This window comes from Megalopta genalis, chromosome 8, assembly GCF_051020955.1.
Source record: "Megalopta genalis isolate 19385.01 chromosome 8, iyMegGena1_principal, whole genome shotgun sequence".
NCBI lineage: Eukaryota > Metazoa > Arthropoda > Insecta > Hymenoptera > Halictidae > Megalopta > Megalopta genalis.
The window spans coordinates 15,483,832-15,506,186 of record NC_135020.1 but is presented as its reverse complement, the minus strand read 5'-3'; the positions used below and the strand labels follow the sequence as shown (position 1 = coordinate 15,506,186).

The 22,355-nt window shown below is 37.0% G+C and overlaps 2 protein-coding genes across 3 annotated transcripts in view; one reads left to right on the top strand and one right to left on the bottom strand.

Moving 5' to 3' along the window:
• Positions 1 to 22,355, bottom strand: part of NLG-4 (neuroligin 4) — a 918,748-nt gene that overhangs the window by 305,627 nt on the left and 590,766 nt on the right. The gene's annotated exons all lie outside the window — the stretch shown is intronic.
• Positions 17 to 12,565, top strand: LOC143259919 (uncharacterized). Its single transcript, XM_076524140.1, has 10 exons — positions 17 to 324; positions 6,115 to 6,234; positions 6,452 to 6,569; positions 7,929 to 8,187; positions 8,369 to 8,476; positions 9,467 to 9,557; positions 9,864 to 10,009; positions 10,583 to 10,715; positions 10,781 to 11,272; positions 11,875 to 12,565. Exons 1-9 carry the CDS (start codon positions 181 to 183, stop codon positions 10,829 to 10,831), a joined length of 1,170 nt encoding a protein of 389 aa, XP_076380255.1. The 5' UTR covers positions 17 to 180; the 3' UTR covers positions 10,832 to 11,272; positions 11,875 to 12,565.

Here is a 22,355-nt window from a genome sequence, read left to right as displayed (position 1 = left end):
GCATTTGGTGCGTTTATAGACGATTACCAACACGTTTACCGCGTCCCTTGACGGAAGTCCGGAATATCGAAAATTACAGGTTGCAGTTTTAGAGGTAGAGTGCAATTTCAGTGAAAGAGTGGGGAGAAAAGAGATACTTCGGACTCTACGTGCCAGTTGCGTTCTATCTACGGCCTGTGAATGGATCTCTTCGATTATCAGTATTTCAAATTCTGCCGGTTCCATTTGATGTTCATTGGACAGTGGCCCTATCAAACAAACATCATAGCTGTACCTGTGAGAATTGTTGCAATAACCCTTATGATAACCTTCACCATTGCTGAGGTACGACAGATAGATTAATAATTCTTCGGATAAAAGTTCCTAATATGGTGCATCTGGTTTCAAAAACTTGTCAAAGATAGAAAAACATGTTTTTTATAATGTAATCTTCGCAAGGAGACGTAATATTTAATACGTAATTATGCTTAGACAAAGTGTTGCGTGATATCGAGGAAGATGCGTTATATTCATAAGTGTTTGTCCTTGACATCGTCTTGGATTTCCTTGTTTTCTCCTTTGAAGGTTACATTTAAGCTTCTCAATATGTTAGAAATTTTCAAAAGTCTACTTGCGCAGGTGTTTGTAAAAGCATGATAACTAACTGTGAATGTGTATTATAATAACAATGACTGGGAAAAATGAAATTCAATTGAAAAGACAAATATGATATGAAGACAAAGATATTTGAAATATTCTAAAGCTTATTCCTCAAAATATTTCCAAAAAATTGTTCCTCGATTGAAACTCAAAGTCATCTTTATTTTTTAAATAGTACTATATACATGTATATAGATTTAATTTCATTATTTTGCACATCATGTCAAAACAGTCAATAACTTGGTACATTGTGAACAAGAAATGAACTTGAAATTATGGAGGACAGATCAGAAATCGTAGCTATGGGTGTTCGTATTTTGAATTGATCGATTCTGTTACAACAAAATTCTCCTGCTCTTTCTTAATTTATCTTCTATCCGAATCTATTGAAAATGTATTACTGTTGTAAAATATTTCACATTTCTCAGTTTGATGATCATGCCATCGTCACGATGAAATCAGAAATATGTAATGCTACTTGAAATATGAAGATTACTCTGAGTTTTTATTAAACAAATTTCTTGATATTTTTGTTTGAGAGCTACGTTATTTTTGCTAAATTAATTAATTTAGAGTAAACTGTACGTTGAGGGGAGGCAGCTCGGATGACATTGACCTTGACATACGTTGTCGACGTCGCCCTTCTGAGTGACCTTCTGATGGTTTTAGTCGTGTCCCGTTTTATATGGAAAAGTTGTGCTTAAAAAATATATCGCAGTCACAACATTGCGATTTATCCATTTCACATGAATATGATCTTGATTTTGACGCATGTTATGAAGGACTCTCTCCGAAATTTGACGGCCATAACTAATTTGAAACTGGTCCTCGTAGAGAACGGAAAGGTCGGCAGTGAGATAGGCCCGACTGCGCACACAATGTTTACAATAATGCAATAACATTAACGTTATAATTGTAATTATAATTATATACAATTAATTATAATTATATAATGCAATAACATTAACATTAATGCAATAACATTGCACTAACAATAATGCAATGTTTACAATTTGCATCGGGAAACGGAATCCTACGAAATTTCGAAGTCATTAGCTGAATTCGGGAAACATACTTCTATAGCATTTGAGTTTTATGGACTCGTAACTTCGTAATGCTCAATTATTAAAAGAACATTTTTTCTTTATGCATTTGTAATGTTTAATTTGTTAAAACTTTCAACAACAAATAACTGCAAGCATCATACCGAGATGTGGTATTTCTTATATTCGCATATCCAGGAAGAGCAGATCGTTTCTGGTATTCTGCTACTGATTTTTGGAAATTATATGCCGTATTCGGCTAAACATTTTATCCGATTATTACTGGCGCGAAAATGTTAATATTATACGTATATAATAGTGTTCCTAGGTATTGTCTATGTCAGACCTCCGTCCGGTCTAACGAGTTTCCCCCCACTGCGATTCCGCAGGCTGGTCATCATCCGCTAAGATGGCAAGCCTGCGGACGTGGCCTCTGGTTACCAGCCGGTGTGTTTGTAGGACGAAACTGCCAAGCTCTTTAAGTAAATTATTGCTGATCGATTCGATAACAGTGTTGCCAGAGAATTGATGGCGTGACGAGAATTTCTTTGCCCCCTCAGCCCCGCACCATACCCTGCAATCGCCAATAAACAGAAATTGGAGCAATTGTGGGGAGCGCCATGCGCCATCAATTCCCTGGCAACTCTGCTCGTCGGTCACCATTGGGAGGCGGGGCCTGATATGCGACAGGGTCAGTACGGCTGTCGCGAGGGACGTTCAGCGGTGGTCACAATTAGAGAGGGTCCTTTTTCGGGTCCGCTAGAAAGCGTCCCTGAACAATCATTTAGCCAATCATTTTTTAGCCAATCATTTACGCCCGCAGCGTCGATGACGTGAACGTTTCATTCAAATGTTCTGCAAATTCTCTGGGAATCAAGTATAGACGCAATACTTCGGCCGCCTTTCCTTGCGGAACTCGCACTTTAGGGTCTGTGTGTGGTGGTGGCGGTGTCAGCTGACATCTCCAACGAGTTCATTACTGTTCCTTTCGACAAGATCATGGAAGCTGTAACCCTTAGCGCTCCACGCGTTTCTCGAGTACTACCTACCAGCAACTCCGGCACATTTTTGGAGCAAAGCGCCTGAGGTAAAGGAAACCTTATTTTGAACGGAAAAGATTACACGTCCTTGTGAAAGCGTTTGATTTTATTAATTTTATGTTGCTAAGTATAAAAATGGGCAAAAAATGTTTTAATCGTAATGGTACACACGCTAAACACGTTTTCACTACAAATAACAATTGCCAATGTCGACAAAAACATAGCATCTTCGGTGTAATCATGCTAAAAACATTAGGCTCCGCAGCAAAGCCTTCGGATTTACGGAATAAATGGCGGATGTCTCCATAGCGGAGCCAACGGAGCGCTAAGGGTTAAATTACCATCGGGTGAATCCATACTTAAAGAGGATGATCGGGCCCTACCTGACCGGTAGGACAAATGAGTTCCCCGGCCATTAACCTTTTAGGCACGACACGCTACTATAGTGGCTTCCGTGGATATCATCTTTTAGAACGACGCGCCACTATAGTGGCTTTCGCGGATGTCATCTCTCTGGACGACGCGCCACTATAGTGGCTTGCTCTAATAGCTCACACGCTCATCGTTTGAAAATAAATAATAATCGTCTTCATATACATTGTTTCACACTTCTTTTGCCTTCACATCGATTTACAACAGTCTACAGGGAGTCACAAAAATGTCTCGCAATACGGAAATGGCGGGTTCCTCGGATCATTTGAAGCAACTTCTTCCTTTACAAAAATTTTCTCCGAGGCACCGTTAATGAGTTATTAACGAAAAACAGTGATCAATAAGAATCGATTACGGCTGACGCGAGGCGGCCCAGCCAACCAGCGCGCGAAGCCCAGTTCCGCTCATTGGTTCGGCCGCCTCGCGCCAGCTGAGTTGGGATTCGACCGCTCGACCGCTGGCGCCGTTGACTCGGCCACCTCGCGGCAGCTGATCTCGCCTCTCATTAGTCACTGTTTTTCGTTAATAACTCGTTAACGGTGCCTCGGAGAAAATTTTTGTAAAGGAAAAAGTTGCTTCAAATGGCCTGAGGAACCCGCCACTTTCGGATTGCGAGACATTTTTGGGACACCCTGTATATACAGACAGAATATACAGTATCAGACTCTGTACAGTACACATCAGACTCTGCCGTCCAGAGAAATAGCCTCGCGCAGAATTCAGCCGTACCTAAAAGGTTAAGGTGCGATGCGGGAGTAGTGCGGTCTATGGGTTCCTCAAGGATCTGGGGTGGGCCTTCCTCTTCTATGGGACATGCCATATGACCTAATGCTCTGGGCGAGTAGACTGCAAGGGATCAACGTCACGTGCTACGCGGACGACACGCCGTTTCGGGCCCTGTGCGGCGGGAGGGTGGGGCGAGATATCTTTCGGAGTGGGGAGCGGCCAGTGTCCCCTCTTTGTTCCGGGCACTGGGACAACGGGTATGTGACGAAAAATCAGAGGCCAATTGATTCTATTACAAATACTTTCACCCAGTAAAGTCCGGATCGAGATTGATGCTGCCATGGTCGAGATCGGGTTCCAGATGAAGTATCTGGGACTCGTCCTCGACAGCCCGGCAACTCCATGACCCCCGGGTGAAGCGAACGATATACGTCATTGGTCATAGTCATTCGAGCTGCTTCCTCTAAACGTAAGGTTTGCCTAATTTAGTTTGCAATAAGGAGAGTCTAAAACAAGGAGAGGTCCCCAAAGTTGAAGCTCACTTTTTGGTGAGATTTGGTACATTGATAGAGCTCGTAAAGCTGAAGCCAATGATACTCGGTTTTGAGGGCAGACGGCTTATAATTTTTGAGATAATTAATGTTAAAGTTGTTAATAGAAGACCAGAAAGACGCACTGGATTATGGCGCGTGGTTCACGCAGGCTGGATCGAACCTCCCACCTTTCCCCACTCACTAATATTTCTAGTACTGCGCCGGTGTGGTACGGTTACGCTCGCGGGACTGTGAACGGTTCGGCTCCGACCGATGATACCCGAACCGTGCACCGATTCACACCGTACGTACGCTCGCTTATTCGGCCGGAGCCGAACTGTTTCGCGTAAGAATGTCGCTTTTGAACAGGTATTCCATACTCACGTATCAACTCGTATACTTATTAATATGTATTAATTCGTTATTAATTCGTTTAAAAATGATAACAATAAGCGTTTCTATTGCTATATTCTATTATTTGCCGAGGCAAAAAAGTAAATATGGAGGAGGAAATCAATAGGAAATTCAAAAATCAATAGGTTACTTGGAAATATGTTTAATCAACTGATAATCTATTTTTATGCACAAAAAAGTAAGTGTTCACTTTCTGCACCAATTAAAATGCGGGTATATTAATAGCACCTATAGCCATTTATTTCGAAACTCGCGCACTCGTGTATTCTTGTAGCCGTGTATTAACACGTTCCGTGCCGAGCTTTTTTTACTCGAATCTTCACACTTTGACATTTTACTAAAACTTGATGTATTACGTGCAAATATTAATTCTCGTACACATAACAACGTAACAAAAACTTATCAATGCCCATTCTTGCGGTGGAAATTGATTCTTCGGTTCTAAATTTCTTGTAAACAATTTGTTCAGTTCACTAAGTAAACATGCAAGCGTGTACCATGGATGGTACACGTGGCACGGAACGTGTTAAGAAGTACACGGATATATTAGCTACACATGAAATGGTGTGTCGGCAATACCCGTCCAAAACCGACTACGCGAAACGGTTGGGCTCCGATCTTATGGAGGAGCGTACTCACGGTGTGACTCGGTGCACGGTTCGGGCATCATCGGTCGGAGCCGAAGCGTTTCCAGTACCGCGAGCGCAAGGGTACTATACCAGCGCAGTACGAGAAATATTAGGGAGTGGGGGAAGATCCGGCCTACGCGACCCTCGCGCCGTAATCCAGCGCGTCTTTCTGGTCTTTTATTAACCTTTTAGGTACGGCTGAATTCTGCGCGAGGCTATTTCTTTAGACGGCAGAGTCTGATATGTACTCTACAGAGTCTCTGTATATTCTGTCTGTATATTGTTAAGATAAGTCTGTATATTGTAAATCGATATGAAGACGAAAGAAGTATGAAACAATGCATATGAAGACGATTATTTGATTCAAACGATGACCGAGTGAGCTACTAGAGCAAGCCACTATAGTGGCGCGTCGTTCAGAGAGATGACATCCGCGGAAGCCACTATAGTAGCGCGTCATGCCTAAAAGGTTAACAACTTTAACATTAATTATCTCAAGAAAGATATATCGTGTGCCCCCAAACCCGAGTATCATTGGATTCAGCTTTACAAGCCGTATCACTCTACTAAATCTCATCAAAAAGTAAGCGTCAACTCTGGGGGTTTCTCCTCGTAAGTTATTCGTAGCGGAATGTGTATCATAATTTATCTTTGACAGGTCACCCACGTCATCAAATTACGAAATGATATAGAAGTTTTTATGGATACCTTTCCGTTGATTTTGTCATCGTTAGCTATGTTCGTAGTATATTTCAACTGTTTGTTCAACCTGGGAACGGTAAGTAGATTTCACCACTACGAGTATTTACCTGCTGAAAGCGCTGAATTAATTGCGTTGCTTATTGAATATCGGTGTATGATCGGAAAATCTATACTACGCGTAGTTTATTTTGCCAGCGGAAATTTCGAATCTTCCCGAATACTTTGAGCTTTTTAGCAAGTCAGCATTTAGCATGAATTTGTCTAATCGAATAAGAGTAATTTTATCGTAACAGTTGAAGGTAATGCTGGAAAGAATAAAATACGATTGGCGATGCGCAGCGCTGAACAAGGAGGACCATATTCTTGAAGCTATCATGAAAGAAGGATGGAAATATTCATCGTACTTTTTAAGTAATGGAACAATATTGGGAATTTATATTTAATATAATAGAATTAATATTTAAATCGAAAATGACCCTATCGCATTCACGTTGATTAATTACCATTACTGCAAACTGATACAATGGTTAATAGTCGTTTTGTTTCGTTTAGAAAAGTATTCATTCAGTGTTTAACACGTTCGCGCAGGCTCTGCAATGTGAGTTTCTCTGTACTGGGCGGCAGCTTGATACATATTTGGTGGTACTCATTGTCCAATGAGAAATTTGACCTTGAGTTACCGGTGGTTCGAGCCGCCCAATGGAATATTTAAGTGTGAGACTCTTCGGTGGTACGCGGTGGCGTGAACATGTTAAGCCAGAGACTGATTACTTTGTGACTACCTTGATTCTTGCCTTACTTCCTACTGTTTGGAGAAGCTTCTGACGAAAAAGTAACAATTTTAGAGGAACCTGATCGAGGACCCTTGCGCGCGGAATAATCTCAAGCTTATGAAAACGTTGAGTTTTATGAAAGCAGTTGATTCGTTGGCATTTATATCTTGATAATTGATAATAAACTATTTATTTTAGCGTTATTATTATATAAAGAAATCACTATTGTGATAAAAAATCGACATACACTGTTATTATCATCTATCCTCAAATACTATTTACTAACTCAGTATTTGGTGCATTGTTTTTTACTACTTGTGCACATTACTGCCGTTGCATTACAGTACTTAACCTGTACAGCGCAGTTCTCGATCCTAGGAATTGTGTAGCTGTGTGTAGAGAGTAATCGGAATATCCGCAATATTTGACTCGCAGAAATAGATACATAACCGCAATAATATATGCACAAGTGTAGTTTCTTTTCACGTTACGCTTTTCAATGAAATTTGTGCATTCAAAGATCCAATATTTTGAGAAAAGTAAATATTCAAGTTAAAGAATAATAAATACTGCTCAAGTTGTCAATTTATTGGCGTCAATACCTACACCTACATTAATACATTTCATTGAACGTCTAAAACTTTGAATATGGCGCTTGATACTTGGCAGCGAACTTTATTAATTACGATTAAGTTTGCTTTTCTCATTATATTCGGATTATAATTGAATTTATTATTAACAAGTGTATCGATTGTTATTAAACTAGTAGTATATTACCAACTCTCGAAATGAGATTACTATTTAATCTTGGGACAAAGTTTTCTCCAGTAAGAACAACCGATTCGCTTAATATCCATGCTACAATTCTCAGATGCTTTTTCAGACGAAGGTGGATAAGACAGATATTCCGAGTGTATTACTTACAATATATGTATTTGTAATGAATTTCTCATTTATCTAAGCTTGTCTACATTTATATTGACGTGCTTGGTTTCAGCGTGTTCATATCCATTGATGTTGTTCTTTATTATCTTCCAAGCCACACCAGTGATATTAAACAATTTGTTTGCGTTGAATATCAGTTACGACCGGCAGCCGATCGATGGTGAATTCTTTGTTGATCGAGATGAATATTTTTCACTTATTATAATGTACCTAACCTTCATCGTATGCGGATCGAGCATAATCACATTCGCCACAAACTTACAGTTCAATATGCTAGTTCATCACGCATGTGGGATGTTCGCCATTTTTGGGTGAGTAATCACAACTAAATCTACAGTAAAAACTTGATTCTTTGAACCAGTCAGGAAGATTCGAGTTTTCGGATAATAGAACAGTTTCTTAATTAGCGTGCTCGATTAAATATGTACTGATCTATCTCTGAACCCAGATCTCTATCGGTTGCTTTACTCCTCTAATAATACTTCGTTTTAGGCATCGTTTGGAGCACATGTTTCATTATAGTACAGAGAAACCTGTTGAGGATGATAAAGTACAAATTGCTCTTGTCCGCATCATTGAGCATCACAAACAGATTATGCAGTTAGTGTATTTTCTGAACACTTTCACGCTAAAACTACAGAACACTAAGCCTAACTGACGTGCGTTGCATTATCAAACTTAAACACTGAATTTTTGGCTCTAATTTAATACAACTAGGTCTGTCGAGCACTAAGAGCATCAATTTTATGTTGCTCCATAAAAATTATAAATATATTCAGATGTTTAATCATTTTTATTATAATATACGTCCAGTGAAACAAATTTGTTGCATACATACCCAATATATATCCTTATAGTTTCAATAATCGAAAGTTAAACATTTTGGAACGTGTCAAAATGACTCGTTCCGTCAATCAAGGTTATTTATAAATAATAAATTAATAAATTTATAATTAAATAAACTACAAGGTGCGCATGAAATAAGGAATTTGTTCAATTCTTTCGTATTAAAAGAGTTTTTATAATTTGAACAATTTTCAAAGTAAAAATGCGGAACCGGTTATTTTGAACAGCATGGTCGGTTTAGTGGTAATACATTATTTACTGGACACTTATTTAAAAGCTTCCAAATGACTATGCTAGAATGAAATGAAGCTTTGGAGCAGTACAAAAAGGCGGCGAGCATTGTAAGTTGGCTTGGCCGAGAGGTTTTCTTAGCAACACAACCAAGCAGGAGGGACCGACGCGACACGAGGTTACAGGAAAGCGAAGCACTGTTCGCGCATCGTTGTCCCCTCCTGTGTCGGTTGCGTTGCTAAACAATCCCCTCCCCAAGCCAACTCCCAACTCCCCCCCACCTTTATGTGCCCTGTCTGTTAACACTACTGTGGAGTGTCCTTTTAAATAACATTCGGAAAAACTTGTGTATTCATTGATGACTGAACTATTGTTGCATATTCCTCAGTATTGAAACATAGATTCTTCAATAATTCTCATTAATTACCAGTAAGTAATGTAATAACAATTTTAATGACTGCAACATTATTTCGCAAATAATATTCCTTTTCATTTTCTTAATGGCTATTCAAGGTACATCGATACTGTAAATAGCTATTATTCTGCGGCTTTCAGTTTTCTGTTGCTCCTCTGTAGCCTCTTCATCGCCAACTTGTTGGTTAACGTAAGTTCATGTATGTGTTTGACACATTTTTATTCACATGTGAAATCTTTGATTTTGATATACATGGATACACATTAAGTTTATGTGTTGATAAACTTGTTCAAATGCCTTTACACTTAATGTTTTGGCATGTTTGATCAAGATTCTAAGAATTACTGCGATTAGGGTTATTTTTATTTGCGAATAACGAAAACTGAATTAATAGTGTTCTTATTATATTATATTATACATGCTGCACACATAATTCACACGATAGGGTGGAAATATGTATTACAATGTTCATTACTTATATACATTTATTTTTAGTTGTGCCTCAAGATTAAAAACATGGAAAGCATCGATGTAATTGCTACGCAGATAATATACTTTTTTGGTGTGTTGTCCGATATGTTCTTTAATGTTGTTTCGGCACAGAAACTTATCGATGTCGGTTCAGATGTCTTCCGGCAGATGTGAGTAATTAACAAAATTTCCTTCGTTTTTTCGTAAATCCATGACAATATCAATAGCTGTTTTCAAAGTAGGCACTAACATTTTTGTATAGTAGCTTTACCTTACGTAATTAACTAAATAATTCTTGCATAGTTTAAATAAGTTAAATAGTGTTTTTGGGTTTATACTATTTTCTCAGTGATTGCATTTATTGGTTCCAATGTTACATTACCATACCAGGGATAATTATTTATCCTTTTCTAGAACATCTATTAATGAAATCAAAAAAGAAATTTAAAAAAATAAAGAAATTATTACAGTTTGCAGTAAGTGCTAAAACGATGTAACAATCACTGAACAATATAATTGACTGCTAACGATTGCGTTTGTCTTTGCACATTGTACAATATTCACCGTAATATTCAATTCCTTTTTGTAGTTCTGAAATTATTTTTCTATATTCATACTCGTTATAATGAGGATAGTTCGTGAAAAATATTTCCAAACCCACAGGGGCAGTGTAAAGATATAATAAGAAGTTCGTTTCATTATTCTGAATGTGGTATGCATTAATTACGTATTTCCAATCCCAGGTATTTCGGGAAATGGTACGTAGGATCCGTCTCGAACCAGAAGATATTGCTCTTCATGATGCGCAAATGTATGGAACCGACCTCAATTGTATTCGCCAACATTGTCACGATATCGTCGGAGAAATTCGCTACGGTAAGGCAGCCGCATCAACGACCTTCCGAAGTTTTATTATTATTTCTGATCACAAATTGTTTCAGATACTGGAGAGTTCGATGTCGTATTTCGCGATGCTCTATTCCATGCAATAATACGCAGCTTTTCGGCTAGATGTCAAATCCCTTCGATTCTTATACACCGTAAATTTCAAGTTAAGCAGTGTACAATATTAACCCTAGAAAGATAACCATATGACAACGTACGTAAAAGATAACCATACGCTTCAGAGGCGCATGCTTTTCTAAGGCGTCAATTTTATACTAACAATGGATATTTATTTAAGTTAATCTAGTCATTTTAAAGGTTTGGCATTATTGTAAAAATAAAATGCATTTATATTATATTTTTTTATATTTTAAGTAATTTTAAACTTAAATCACTAGACCTCTATGAAAAATTAACAAAAATCAACAGTCTTCGCAGGCGCCTCTGCGACGTAGGTTATCTTTCTCGGGTTAACCGGTACGTCTAGAAGCGAGTTCATGCTCGATGCAGCGAAAGGAACCGAGTAAATAAAAACGTGCGAGCGGTTGGTAAGCATCATATTTGTCGTAGATGATAAAATGTTTCACAAATGAGCTAAGTACACAGAGGTTATCTTTGATTCCACTTGCAATAATGAAACAAACAATTGTGTACGTGCACTTTATTCGTCAATAAAAACACAGTAAATTCTCTGCAATTGTTCCTCAGCTTGTAAGCAAAAATGGACAATTTAGAAATAAGAAATACAATTATTCGAGTCTCGCGGCTCGTTTTTATAGATGTTGACAATCTGTGACATATATATACTCTCGTGGTTCGTAGTTGTTGATAATCGGCAATAATAAAAATTATTTTAATAAAATGCGATTATTCGAGTCTCGCGGCTCGTTTTTATTGTTACCGATTATTAACAACTACGAGCCACGAGGGTCGAATAGTCGTATCTCCTCTTCCCATGTTTGTGTACAAGCTGAGGGCGAATTAGGGGAATTTACTGTACATAGATTCAGGTTTCGAACTGTTTCCTGCTATGTCCGATTCCGATCCACATTAGGGTTGTGCAATAATTACTACGCTAGTTTTCCCATTTCTTCTGATTTATACATGATTTAAATATGGTAAAACTTTTTTTTCTATCAAGCAATTGCAGAGAAAGACGGGAGATTGCAATAATAAAAGTCACTCTGTATCAGTCTTGGGCAACTTGGCGCTCGCAAACCGCATACGACTTCTTTCGCCACCGCTCCGCGATTCCCGTCATGATGATTTTGCACAGAATATAGATTCTTTGTATAGTATAGATGTATAGAATATGTCACTCGCAGCACACAAATTCAACATTGAATACAATATTGATTAAATACAACTGTTACATGCAATTTCAAATTGTTTCTGTTGCGACGGCAACACCGAAGGTCGAACGTCCCTGGCCATCCCTTGAGCAATTAAGCAATATACCAGCGACAGTAAAATATGCATCCGAACGAAAATACCCTTCGACCCGACGAACGGACAACACGTGCGACAGACTCATAAATTCCATATTTCACAAAACAGAAAAATTACAACCCGAACTTTCGAACAGTTTCCCACTCCTCACTTCAAGTTCCTTCCGACACACCCATCTCCAATCAAAAACGCTTCATTTCCTCCACCAAAACCCACCATCCACCAATCAACCAAAAAACCGAGGTGACAAGCGGAAGGGCACCTAGAACGTTAGTCAGAACCGTTAGAACTCCCAGAACTCGTAGAACTCTAAGAACGCAGATAGAACGCAAATAACGCATCGCTAAGACCATAGCTGTACTGTAATATTATTAAAGTGTACGTGAAGGCAACCAGCGACTTCGTTCAACTTAATTCCATTTGGAAACATCGCGCATATACAGTTCCTTTACCGTGAATTAATGATCAAATTTCATTCCTGAGTCAATATACCTCACCGCGAAAGTAATAGAATGGAGTGCGGTAAAAAACGAAAATAAAAGTTCCTTTTTTACTTTCGCGAAGCAACAGTGCGTAACGATGATAATGATCTGATCGTAGGTATGTCAAGGTTTCAAATCGTGGTACAACAAAAAATACGAACGACCGCTTCGAGCTTTCAAAAACTGCGCGCGACTGGTGCCATTACCGGAATGAACAAAAACTTGTTCCACGAGAAATATGTACAGCGGTTTATTTATTCAAGCCGTTTAATTTGCAGATCGGGTCGCCGCGCCGCTCCGAAGCGTGATCGTCATCGATTGCTAGGATTCAGCTCGTTCATTTATTTATCTGTTCACGGGGCATTGTAAATATTTTATGGTGCAATTTTGAGGACGCGTTCACCGATGCGCAGCCCCGCGCCAATGTTACCAGCGGTTTTATTTCGTTGTCGAACACGAACAAGACCTTTTTATATTTCGTTATAACGCATTGTTGTTCGCGTGACAGATCGTTCATGCGGTGCCGGACGAAGCGTCTCCGGTGACTTGGACAATTTCTAGATTTCACGGAGGGCTTGAACGAAACGATAATCGCGTTCACGCGGATACGTTCTCGCGTGTATATTCAGCTGATGAGCGCACGAGGCACGCAAATTATTCAGCGTCAGAGCCGACAACGATGAATATCGTTAAATGGTCAACCGATTGCGACCGCAATGGTTTACGAATTATTGGGACGGTCACATAAAGCGTTGCTTTCCATCTGCTGGCCGCAGTGCTGCGTTAACTTCGTCGAAATGTACACTGGATCGCAATGGACGAGACGGGTGCGAAAATCTTTCGAAAATATTATGACGTTCACAGTTCGCGTATACAGTGGCTGATCGTACATATTTTAGAACGCAGTTACTTTTTTAAAACTTGATCAAGTGACTTGATTCTTTTTTTAGATCATAACGGAACGATGACCGAAATGGTCAATTTTTTTCAATTCTGCTATTGCTTGGAATGACAAAAAATAAAGGTAAAAAATTCTCGATTTTTTAACTCTTTTAGCCGAGCCTATAACGGAAATTTAAAAAATGCCTCTCATAGATCTCCGATAACTTACGTGCACGCTGAACATTTTATCGAAATCTGTTGACGTTGTTATGAGTTGTAACGAATTATAAATGGGAAAAATCATAGCTTTATCACGATTTTGACCAAAAACTGGAAGAAATCTGCAGTTTTTTAAAATCCTTCAACACCTGTACCTCGACTCTGGGTTAATCGATTTCGATCAAATTCTCAGCACGCATATAAGTTACCGAGATCATAGCCTTAAATAAAGAAGTTATAAAACGGGAGTTTCTTATCTCTTTTTTTGTCATCCCAAGTAACAGCAAAATTAAAAAAGAAAAGGAATTTTAGTCATCGTCTAGTAGACAAGTTTCTCTATCACGTAAAAAGGATTTAAATCATTAAGTTCAGTTTAAAAAAAGTTATTATTAGACTGCGAATCTTTATGCATCTATGACACGTGAAGATCGTTAGATTGCAAGTATAAATTAACAAAATCTAATAGTATCTCTATTTTCTTTTTACAATGAATGATCTTTCAATCAAAGATGGAAATCTTCCTTTAATTCTAACTTTTATAAAATCACATGTAAAAATGTGAGTGATAGAACAACGTTATGGTAACGAACATCTTCGTAAATCGAACAGATGAGATAAGAAGTTTATCAGATAAACAAAAATGTGGAATTTCATTTGGACAACATAAACGAATGAAGCCAATGTTCCAGTCATGTTTTCTAGTTTGCGTGTGATTTGCAAGGAACGAAGTACCTGGCGTACTATGAACAATTTACGTGGCCAAGCAAACGATATACGCACTACAGCGAGATTTTATCAAGTTTTTTTTTTATTTATTCTCAATGCAATAAACAGAAAGCGTTCCAGTATTTTCCGGTCGAAGTTTGACGATATATTCGATGGGTATAAGCGAAAGAAATATTATACAAACATAGAGATTTTATTGTGACACGAAAAATTGTAACAAAAATGTGAAATACGGAGAGAATAGTATCAGATTTACAGATACTATAATACAAAAGTAAGATACATTTCCAAACAGTACGAATAAAAATAGCCGAAAAATACCGTAAATTTTTAAGTATATATATTTCATATTATTATATTATTATATTGTTCATGCGGTGTACTATAGTAACTATATTCTAAACCACTACATTCCCATACTAAAATACGATGTTTTCTTCAATTATTGTACCGATATAGTTGTATACTTATCCCATAATTTATTTAAAGGAATTGATACTTCCCCCATATGATTGTAAGTGAAATTAATTTTAATCTTCCATTATAAGGAATTTTGCTGTTATTCCTACAAATAAGTTGAAAGTGAAAGTACGAGTTTATGTTAATTAAATTAAGTTCGTTAAAGAATAGAATCAGAACTGTGCTAGTTGAATAATTGAAGAGTACTTTATGTTACAATATAACCATGTTAGAAAAATACAAAATTATAGATTTGTTTTCTGAAAGAAAATGATCGATGTAATTATAGCTCTTATGTTGCAACTATTGCAAATATGAAGTAACAGGAGTGTTGAGAATATAACTATAACCTCATCATCGTAAGCGTAATTAAAAAAAAATGATTTTGTTTGCAATAATTATGATACTATTTAAATACTATGAATTGTATTGTATGGGACGTTGTTGCACCAACAACGCCTTATAACTTCGTTCGAATGAAATTCTATCATATTCGTTTTAATTAATATTTTCTTCTTGTAATCGTTTAATTTCTTAAGATTTTGGAAATAATTCAATTGGCTTGTTTCACATATTGCAGTCACATTGAATTAATCACTGCTGCTAACTTCTTCCTAAAAAATATGCGCGAAAACACGGACCAGATGGGTCAGTGAACTTTCTCCAGAAAGAGCAGACAAGTCAAACTCTATTTAATTGGGTTAAACAAAATACGGAAAAACCAACGAAACCCCTGTACGTAAGTATGAAAATCATCGCGAAATATTCTCGCGAAGTATAGAAATACAAGGAGCATTATCAATAAAGAGAATTTTATTACAGCATATAGCGTGTCTCATTGAACCATCATTTCTCGATAATTATAGATTTCGCAGTATACATATATATATATATATATATATGTATGTAGGCTCGTACGGAACGATCATTCGAAAATAGTAATACCAGTCGAGTAATTAAATGGGACGAATGATCGATCGACGGTTTTCAATCATTGGAAGCGCGCGTCGTTCAGCATTCATACCGTTTAATTACAAATCAATGATCGCCGTAATCCACCAGATTATTTACGATAGTGATCATTTGCGTTTACCGTTCCCGTCGATTCGCGTCCATTCATGTACTCGGAACAACGCCGTAATTAGTTAGCCGGGAGACTGTTTTAAAAATACTATTTTACCACGGCGACGAATGACGTAATTATTATAATTCCGCACGTTCCGACGTGTGCTACGTCTGAATGGATTTTCGTTCGCATTTACTTCGTTACATTTAATGACGTTTGACAACATTAATTTCTTGGTTTGACGGATATATATATTTTGGATCTCACAAAAATCTTATTTTTTTATTCTGACTTTTTGTTATTTTATTTTTTAATTTTTTAAAATTATATGTATAATATATAATATATTATATACATATATAATTAAAATACAAAAAATATATTATTTATTAAATATATTATAAATTAATAATTATATATTTATTATATTAATTATATATACATAATTATATTTATTATATTAATTACATATACGTAATTATATATATTATATTAATTATATTAATATATTATATAATAAAATTATATATTGAATATATAATGAATATATTATATATTATATTATTATATTATATTATATATATTATATATTATATTATTATATTATATTATATATATATATTATTATATTATTATATATATATATTATATATATATATGATGTTGTTGGTGTATGTTACATCTCTTGCGCACTTTATGTAATTTTTATGCAATGTACAGTAAAGGTTGAAGTTGATGTTTCATGACAGTTTCCCGTAACGAACTGATGTGTATTTTATAAAGAACGAGAATTTCATCTTTCGGATGCGGTTGTTTCAACTCGATACGTGTAATGGTTTCCGATATATCATCGTTTGGAGAGAAGCATGATTTTCAATAGCGCCGCTACGTCTATCTCGTTCGCACTCGCTCGGATCTCTCGCTCGTCCCATTGACCCACCTACGCACTCTTGTTGGTCAATGGGCGGCGTTGAGTCAGCGCTTTTTTACTATGTATTACTACCGCTGGCGGTGCAACATGCGTATATTCGGGTCGCATGCACGCATATAGAGAGCGTCGCATTTAAAGTTTCCCATGCAATCATTTCCGACCCTTATCGGACGTCGGATGTTCAGAATAATTAAAATATGATGTCACGGAGGAGGGTTGCGATGAATTAGTATTCGATAATGATAATGTAGACACCGAATGTTTTACGATCTTGAGAACTTATGGCATCGTGAGATGGCAAATGAAACAATACCTTACGAGTGTACATCCATAAATAAATATGTGTGATTAAAATTTCATAAATTGAGCAGTAATGGATTATATTTAAGTTATGGGGGGTATATATTATTTAAGTAGTGTAGTATTAAGTATAGTATTTAAGTTATATATATATATTATTATTAAGTTATGGATTAACTCTAAATTGATTTAAAGTTAATACTATAATTAATACTATAATAATTATATATAATTAATTATATTGTATTATATATCACAATAGTTTCATTGAAAGAGGAATTGTTGAGCCAACAAAATATTTTGTTTACATATATTATTTAAACCATTGTGAGTATCGACCATTTTATGCACAGTTTATTGAATTGATTGTTGTATAAAATAAAGTTGTTCGATGCAGTGTTTGATCCTTTGCATTCGAGGCTGTTTTAAATCGCAAATGACGTCATTTGTTTCAACCTACAGATATTTCATTTAGTACGATCGTTTTTATTCGATATTATTTGAATTTATCGAATACAGACGAATTTAATACTGCGACAATTCTTTTGAGAAACAATACAACAATTTCTAGCGGCGTCTTAGAGTCGTCACTTGCTAAGTGACGATTAAGCTAAGCCACCAGAACTTCTGACAAGCACGATGATGGGTTTCTGTTAGATTAATTTTCAAGCTTATAGTCACTTTACATCGTCTTCTCGGCCGCGGTATTATCGAAACTTTTCCTTGAAATCGGCCGATCTGCGCAGCGAAACTGTTATTAATGCGCCTGGTCCCATTGATTTCGATTAATTACAGGGTATAGCTATGGTAATTAAGGTACTATATAGATCAAACACAATGTATCTATAGATCGAACTGCCTAGCTGGAATCGCAAGTATCATATTAATTGTTTAGTGCGATGTTTGTTCGACTGATTGACAGGATTTTGAAAATGTTTACTCTAAACTACGGGCGGAGCGTGGCAATAAATATTGATTGCTATAATTAGGTAAATTCGCCCATGTTTCTCCGACGTAATACACTGTTCTTCGTTGCCGTAATTCGGAAAGTGGGATAATAACTTGGCGAACTTCACCGGGGATTTATTGTGTTTCACGTCGCGCAAAGTTTCTGGGGAAAATTCTTATGAAATTACCCACCGAATACACCCCGACGAGTGGAGCAGAAAATTTCCTGCGAACGAGGAAATTTACTTTTCGAGTTATTCAATAAGTAAGCTACACCGAGGATACTGCGATGTGTATGAATAACAGCCCGCGGCAATAATTCTCTGGAAATGCGGCAAGTTGAATGAAAAAGAAAAATGTTGAATTATTTTATATCGATTTTAAATTCAGTAAATTTCAAATCACACGCGAGACGGTTCAAAATTAGTTGTCTCGCCTAGATTTTCTTTTTTATTTTAATCGTCGTTTCGTTTGTTTTATGGAAAAATATATCCGTAATAACATTTGTCCGTGCTATATAATAATTCATTGCTCGAATATTATTTATCATTCGATAGGATTAAGCAAAGTCAGAACCAATTTGAGCGCTAATTTCTTTTTCTCTTAATCTGCCATTAGTTTATTAATATAAAAGACATTTAATTTGCATCGTGAAATTGTTAATTTACCGTGGCAAGTTGAATGTTCTCCTACGAAAATCAGAATCGAGGGAAACATAATAATTATAATTGCTGCAGAAACGGGTTATCGATCGATATAAATATATTATGCATGATCAACTCTCGACCAATTTATTATTTATCAGCGGACCCACTTTTAGTTATAACGGAAACAATTAATTAATGTATGCAACGATCGCGGAATATCGAATTTATGTTTACAGATTACAAGTGGTACGCGTGAATACTGATTTGTTATTGGTAACGATTAATTATTAATGCAGCTACGTTTATTTAATACCCGTATTCGCAGAAGTAATTATTTAAAATAATTTCGAGATACTTAGACACGGGGTTCTACCTTGAACATTTTTAAATTGCCGATGCAACAAGGACTTTGTATTTACGACCACGTTTTCTGCACGTAACAACAAATTCGCCGATTTAATGTTGGCATCGCCGATTTATAGAACACGGAAATTATTCGCATGCGCAGATCAGTTGCGACCAATTAATTTCACCTTGGACGGTACTAATTAAGAGACACATTAATATATAAAATACATATTAAGCGATTCATTAAACGCGGTTAAATGTACGCGACTGCCGCAAACAAAAACTGTCCAATCTTCCAGTGACCGTTCGAATTACAATTAGCTATCGCAACGTCCAAAATCGTCGGACAGTTTAAATTTGCAATTGTACGTATCGGAAATGTTGTTGAGATTTAATTAAGTTTATTATTTTCATATCTCCGGCTGGACGAGATCGTTCGCTCGGTTATACCTGGCCAATATTGATGCATGGTAAATTAATATTCAAGCCACATTACTTGGAGGAACGGAGAAGTGAATAAATTACCGTTCCCCCGGACGATTATAATTGTTCGACTATATAAAAGCCGGCCAAGTTCCTCGGTTTAGTAGAACGCCTAAGCTCGTCCCCCGATAAATTTTCACTCGCCGCAGAAGTTACCACGCTCCCATAATTCTGCCGTGCCTCAAATTCTACGGTCAGCGGTTCAACGTGTACGGAAAAAAGAGCTTTGCTTTGGGGGTCTCACTAGAGAACATGGAAGCATTTAGCTGCGCTGATTCAGCAGAAATTAATTGTACGTAGTTGAATAGTTTCGCATCAACAATTTTTATTCCGGACGAATGGCACGCGCAGCCACACTGCGGGCTTTCTTACGTTCAACAATTGCTTACTCGAACGTGGAAACGTTTAATAGTACGTAATACAGTAATGTCAGTAATGTTCGGATTGTCCACAAAAATGGACAATTTTGGAAGCGAAGATACAATTGTTCGAGCCTTGTGGCACGTTTTTTTATGGTTATCGATTGCCAACAACTAGCTGCAAGGCTCGAATAATCGTATCTCCACTTCCCAAAATTTCCATTCTGTGCACAATCTGAGCGTCAATTAGGGAGACATTGCTGTATACCTTATTTAATAGACAAATTCAACTATGTGTATCTTAATTTCTCGCGGAAAAAGACGTAGGAAATTCATCTTTTTTTTTACATTGTTCCATCACTACAAAAATTCTGAAAAATTTGAGGACCCTTCTTTTGGTAGTATCTTATCATACCGTTAAAATGGCGAGGGCATAATTCTTGGTTTAAGAAAAATCTGCATTTTTCCGAATTTATTTTTGATTTTGATTTTTTGCTTTTTGGCTACCACTGTTTGCAAGCGAAAAATCTAGAAAGGTTCTCTGATATTCAACTTGTGATCCAAAATATATATATATATATATATATATATATATATATATATATATATATAGTCCATATTTTTTTCAAAATTTGGTGAGATTGTTTAGTCTAATTGTTGAAATTTTGCAAAAAGTGATTGTCTCTTGACCAGATATGGAACAGTGCAAATTTTGTTATGTCAAGGTTATGTCAATGAATGTCTCTTCGCTAGTCTTGCAATTTTTGTTGATAAACTCGTGAGGGCAGATTTGACGATCTAATCCTATTATGCCCTTTATCTCTGTCTTACGATTCGATGAAAATAGAATCGCATTAGTTACACGATTAAAAATACACATACTGATTTACCATGGTAAGAGTGGAACATGTAAAAAATGGTAAAGATGGATTTGAATTGTTTCTTAAACTTGAAAAAGTTCTTCCATGGTCATATCGATTGTTATTTCGAGGCTTTCAGTTTTGTTCTGTACATCAACATCGTTTCTTTACGATTCAATGTTACAGTCGGTACCGAAACGAACTGAAAATTCTATTGGGTTGGCAACTAAGTAATTGCCGATTTCAGTTATAGATGTCTCTCACTCCCATTTTTATGATATCCGTAAATGTTATATTATAAAATTATTATTATTATTATTATGTTATTTTTTATTATCCGTGAATGTTAGCAACTGGACAAATTGAATGCAGCGATCAAGGAAAAGCGACCAGAATTGATCAATCGTAAAGGTGTCATTTTCCAGCAGGACAATGCTAGGCCGCACACGTCTGTGTCCACTCGGCAAAAATTCATGGATATTGGTTGGGAATTGATGTTACACCCACCATATAGCCCTGATCTCGCGTCATCGAATTACCACTTATTTCGATCCCTGGACAACTTCCTTCGTGGTAAAACTTTTAACGATGATGACGCTGTAAAATCTCACTTAACTCAGTTTTCGGCCGAAAAGGATCAGACTTTCTACGAGCGTGGAATTTTCAAGTTGTCGGAGAGATGGCAAAAGGTCATCGCACAAAATGGAAAATACATTACAGATTAAACTTCGTTCCAAGTAAAAAAAATTTTTTATTTCATTGAACAAATCGGCAATTACTTAGTTGCCAACCCAATATAAAACCATAACCTTAAAATGATCTCGAAAATGAAAAAGACCTGTAAAGGTCGTGTAAGACCGAAACAAATACAAAGAATTCGTACTGTTCGCCCTTTATGCCACTCTTTCAATCCTTCCTTGCCATTGTTTCACGAAGACAGAATAGCAAGGTCTGCGGCGTGATAGTAACTCGATTTTTCGAGATCGGCGATCCTTTGTACCGCCGCTACGCACTCCGAAGGGTGAGAATAAGCCGCGCGCGGTACTAACGTTAAAATAATATACCGGGCTTTCTAAAACTTGGCCAGTCTGTTATGCAATTTAATCTTCATCCTCTTAGCGGTTATATTATTAGAGAACCGGCAATGGTGTATAATTTAGTCGGACCGTTCCGTCGTCGAAGAAGAGGGAGAAATGAGAAGCAGCTCATAAACGAATATTAACGTGCATCCTGCTCTCGCCGTGAATTCTTTTATTCTCCGTAGACGAAGCAAACGAGCGCCGTGCACAATTTCAAGCATTCTTTCGCGAAGGAAGCGTGCGAGTTTTTGCGTAGAATATTAAATTTCGAATTTATGAGCCGGGGAAATTGCATCCACCGTAACGAGCAGGTAACTCCGCCGCGCTCTGCCTGGACAGCAGAGGAAGAGTCGATGGCAACGCAGACTTCTGCCGATACAGACGGATTATTAA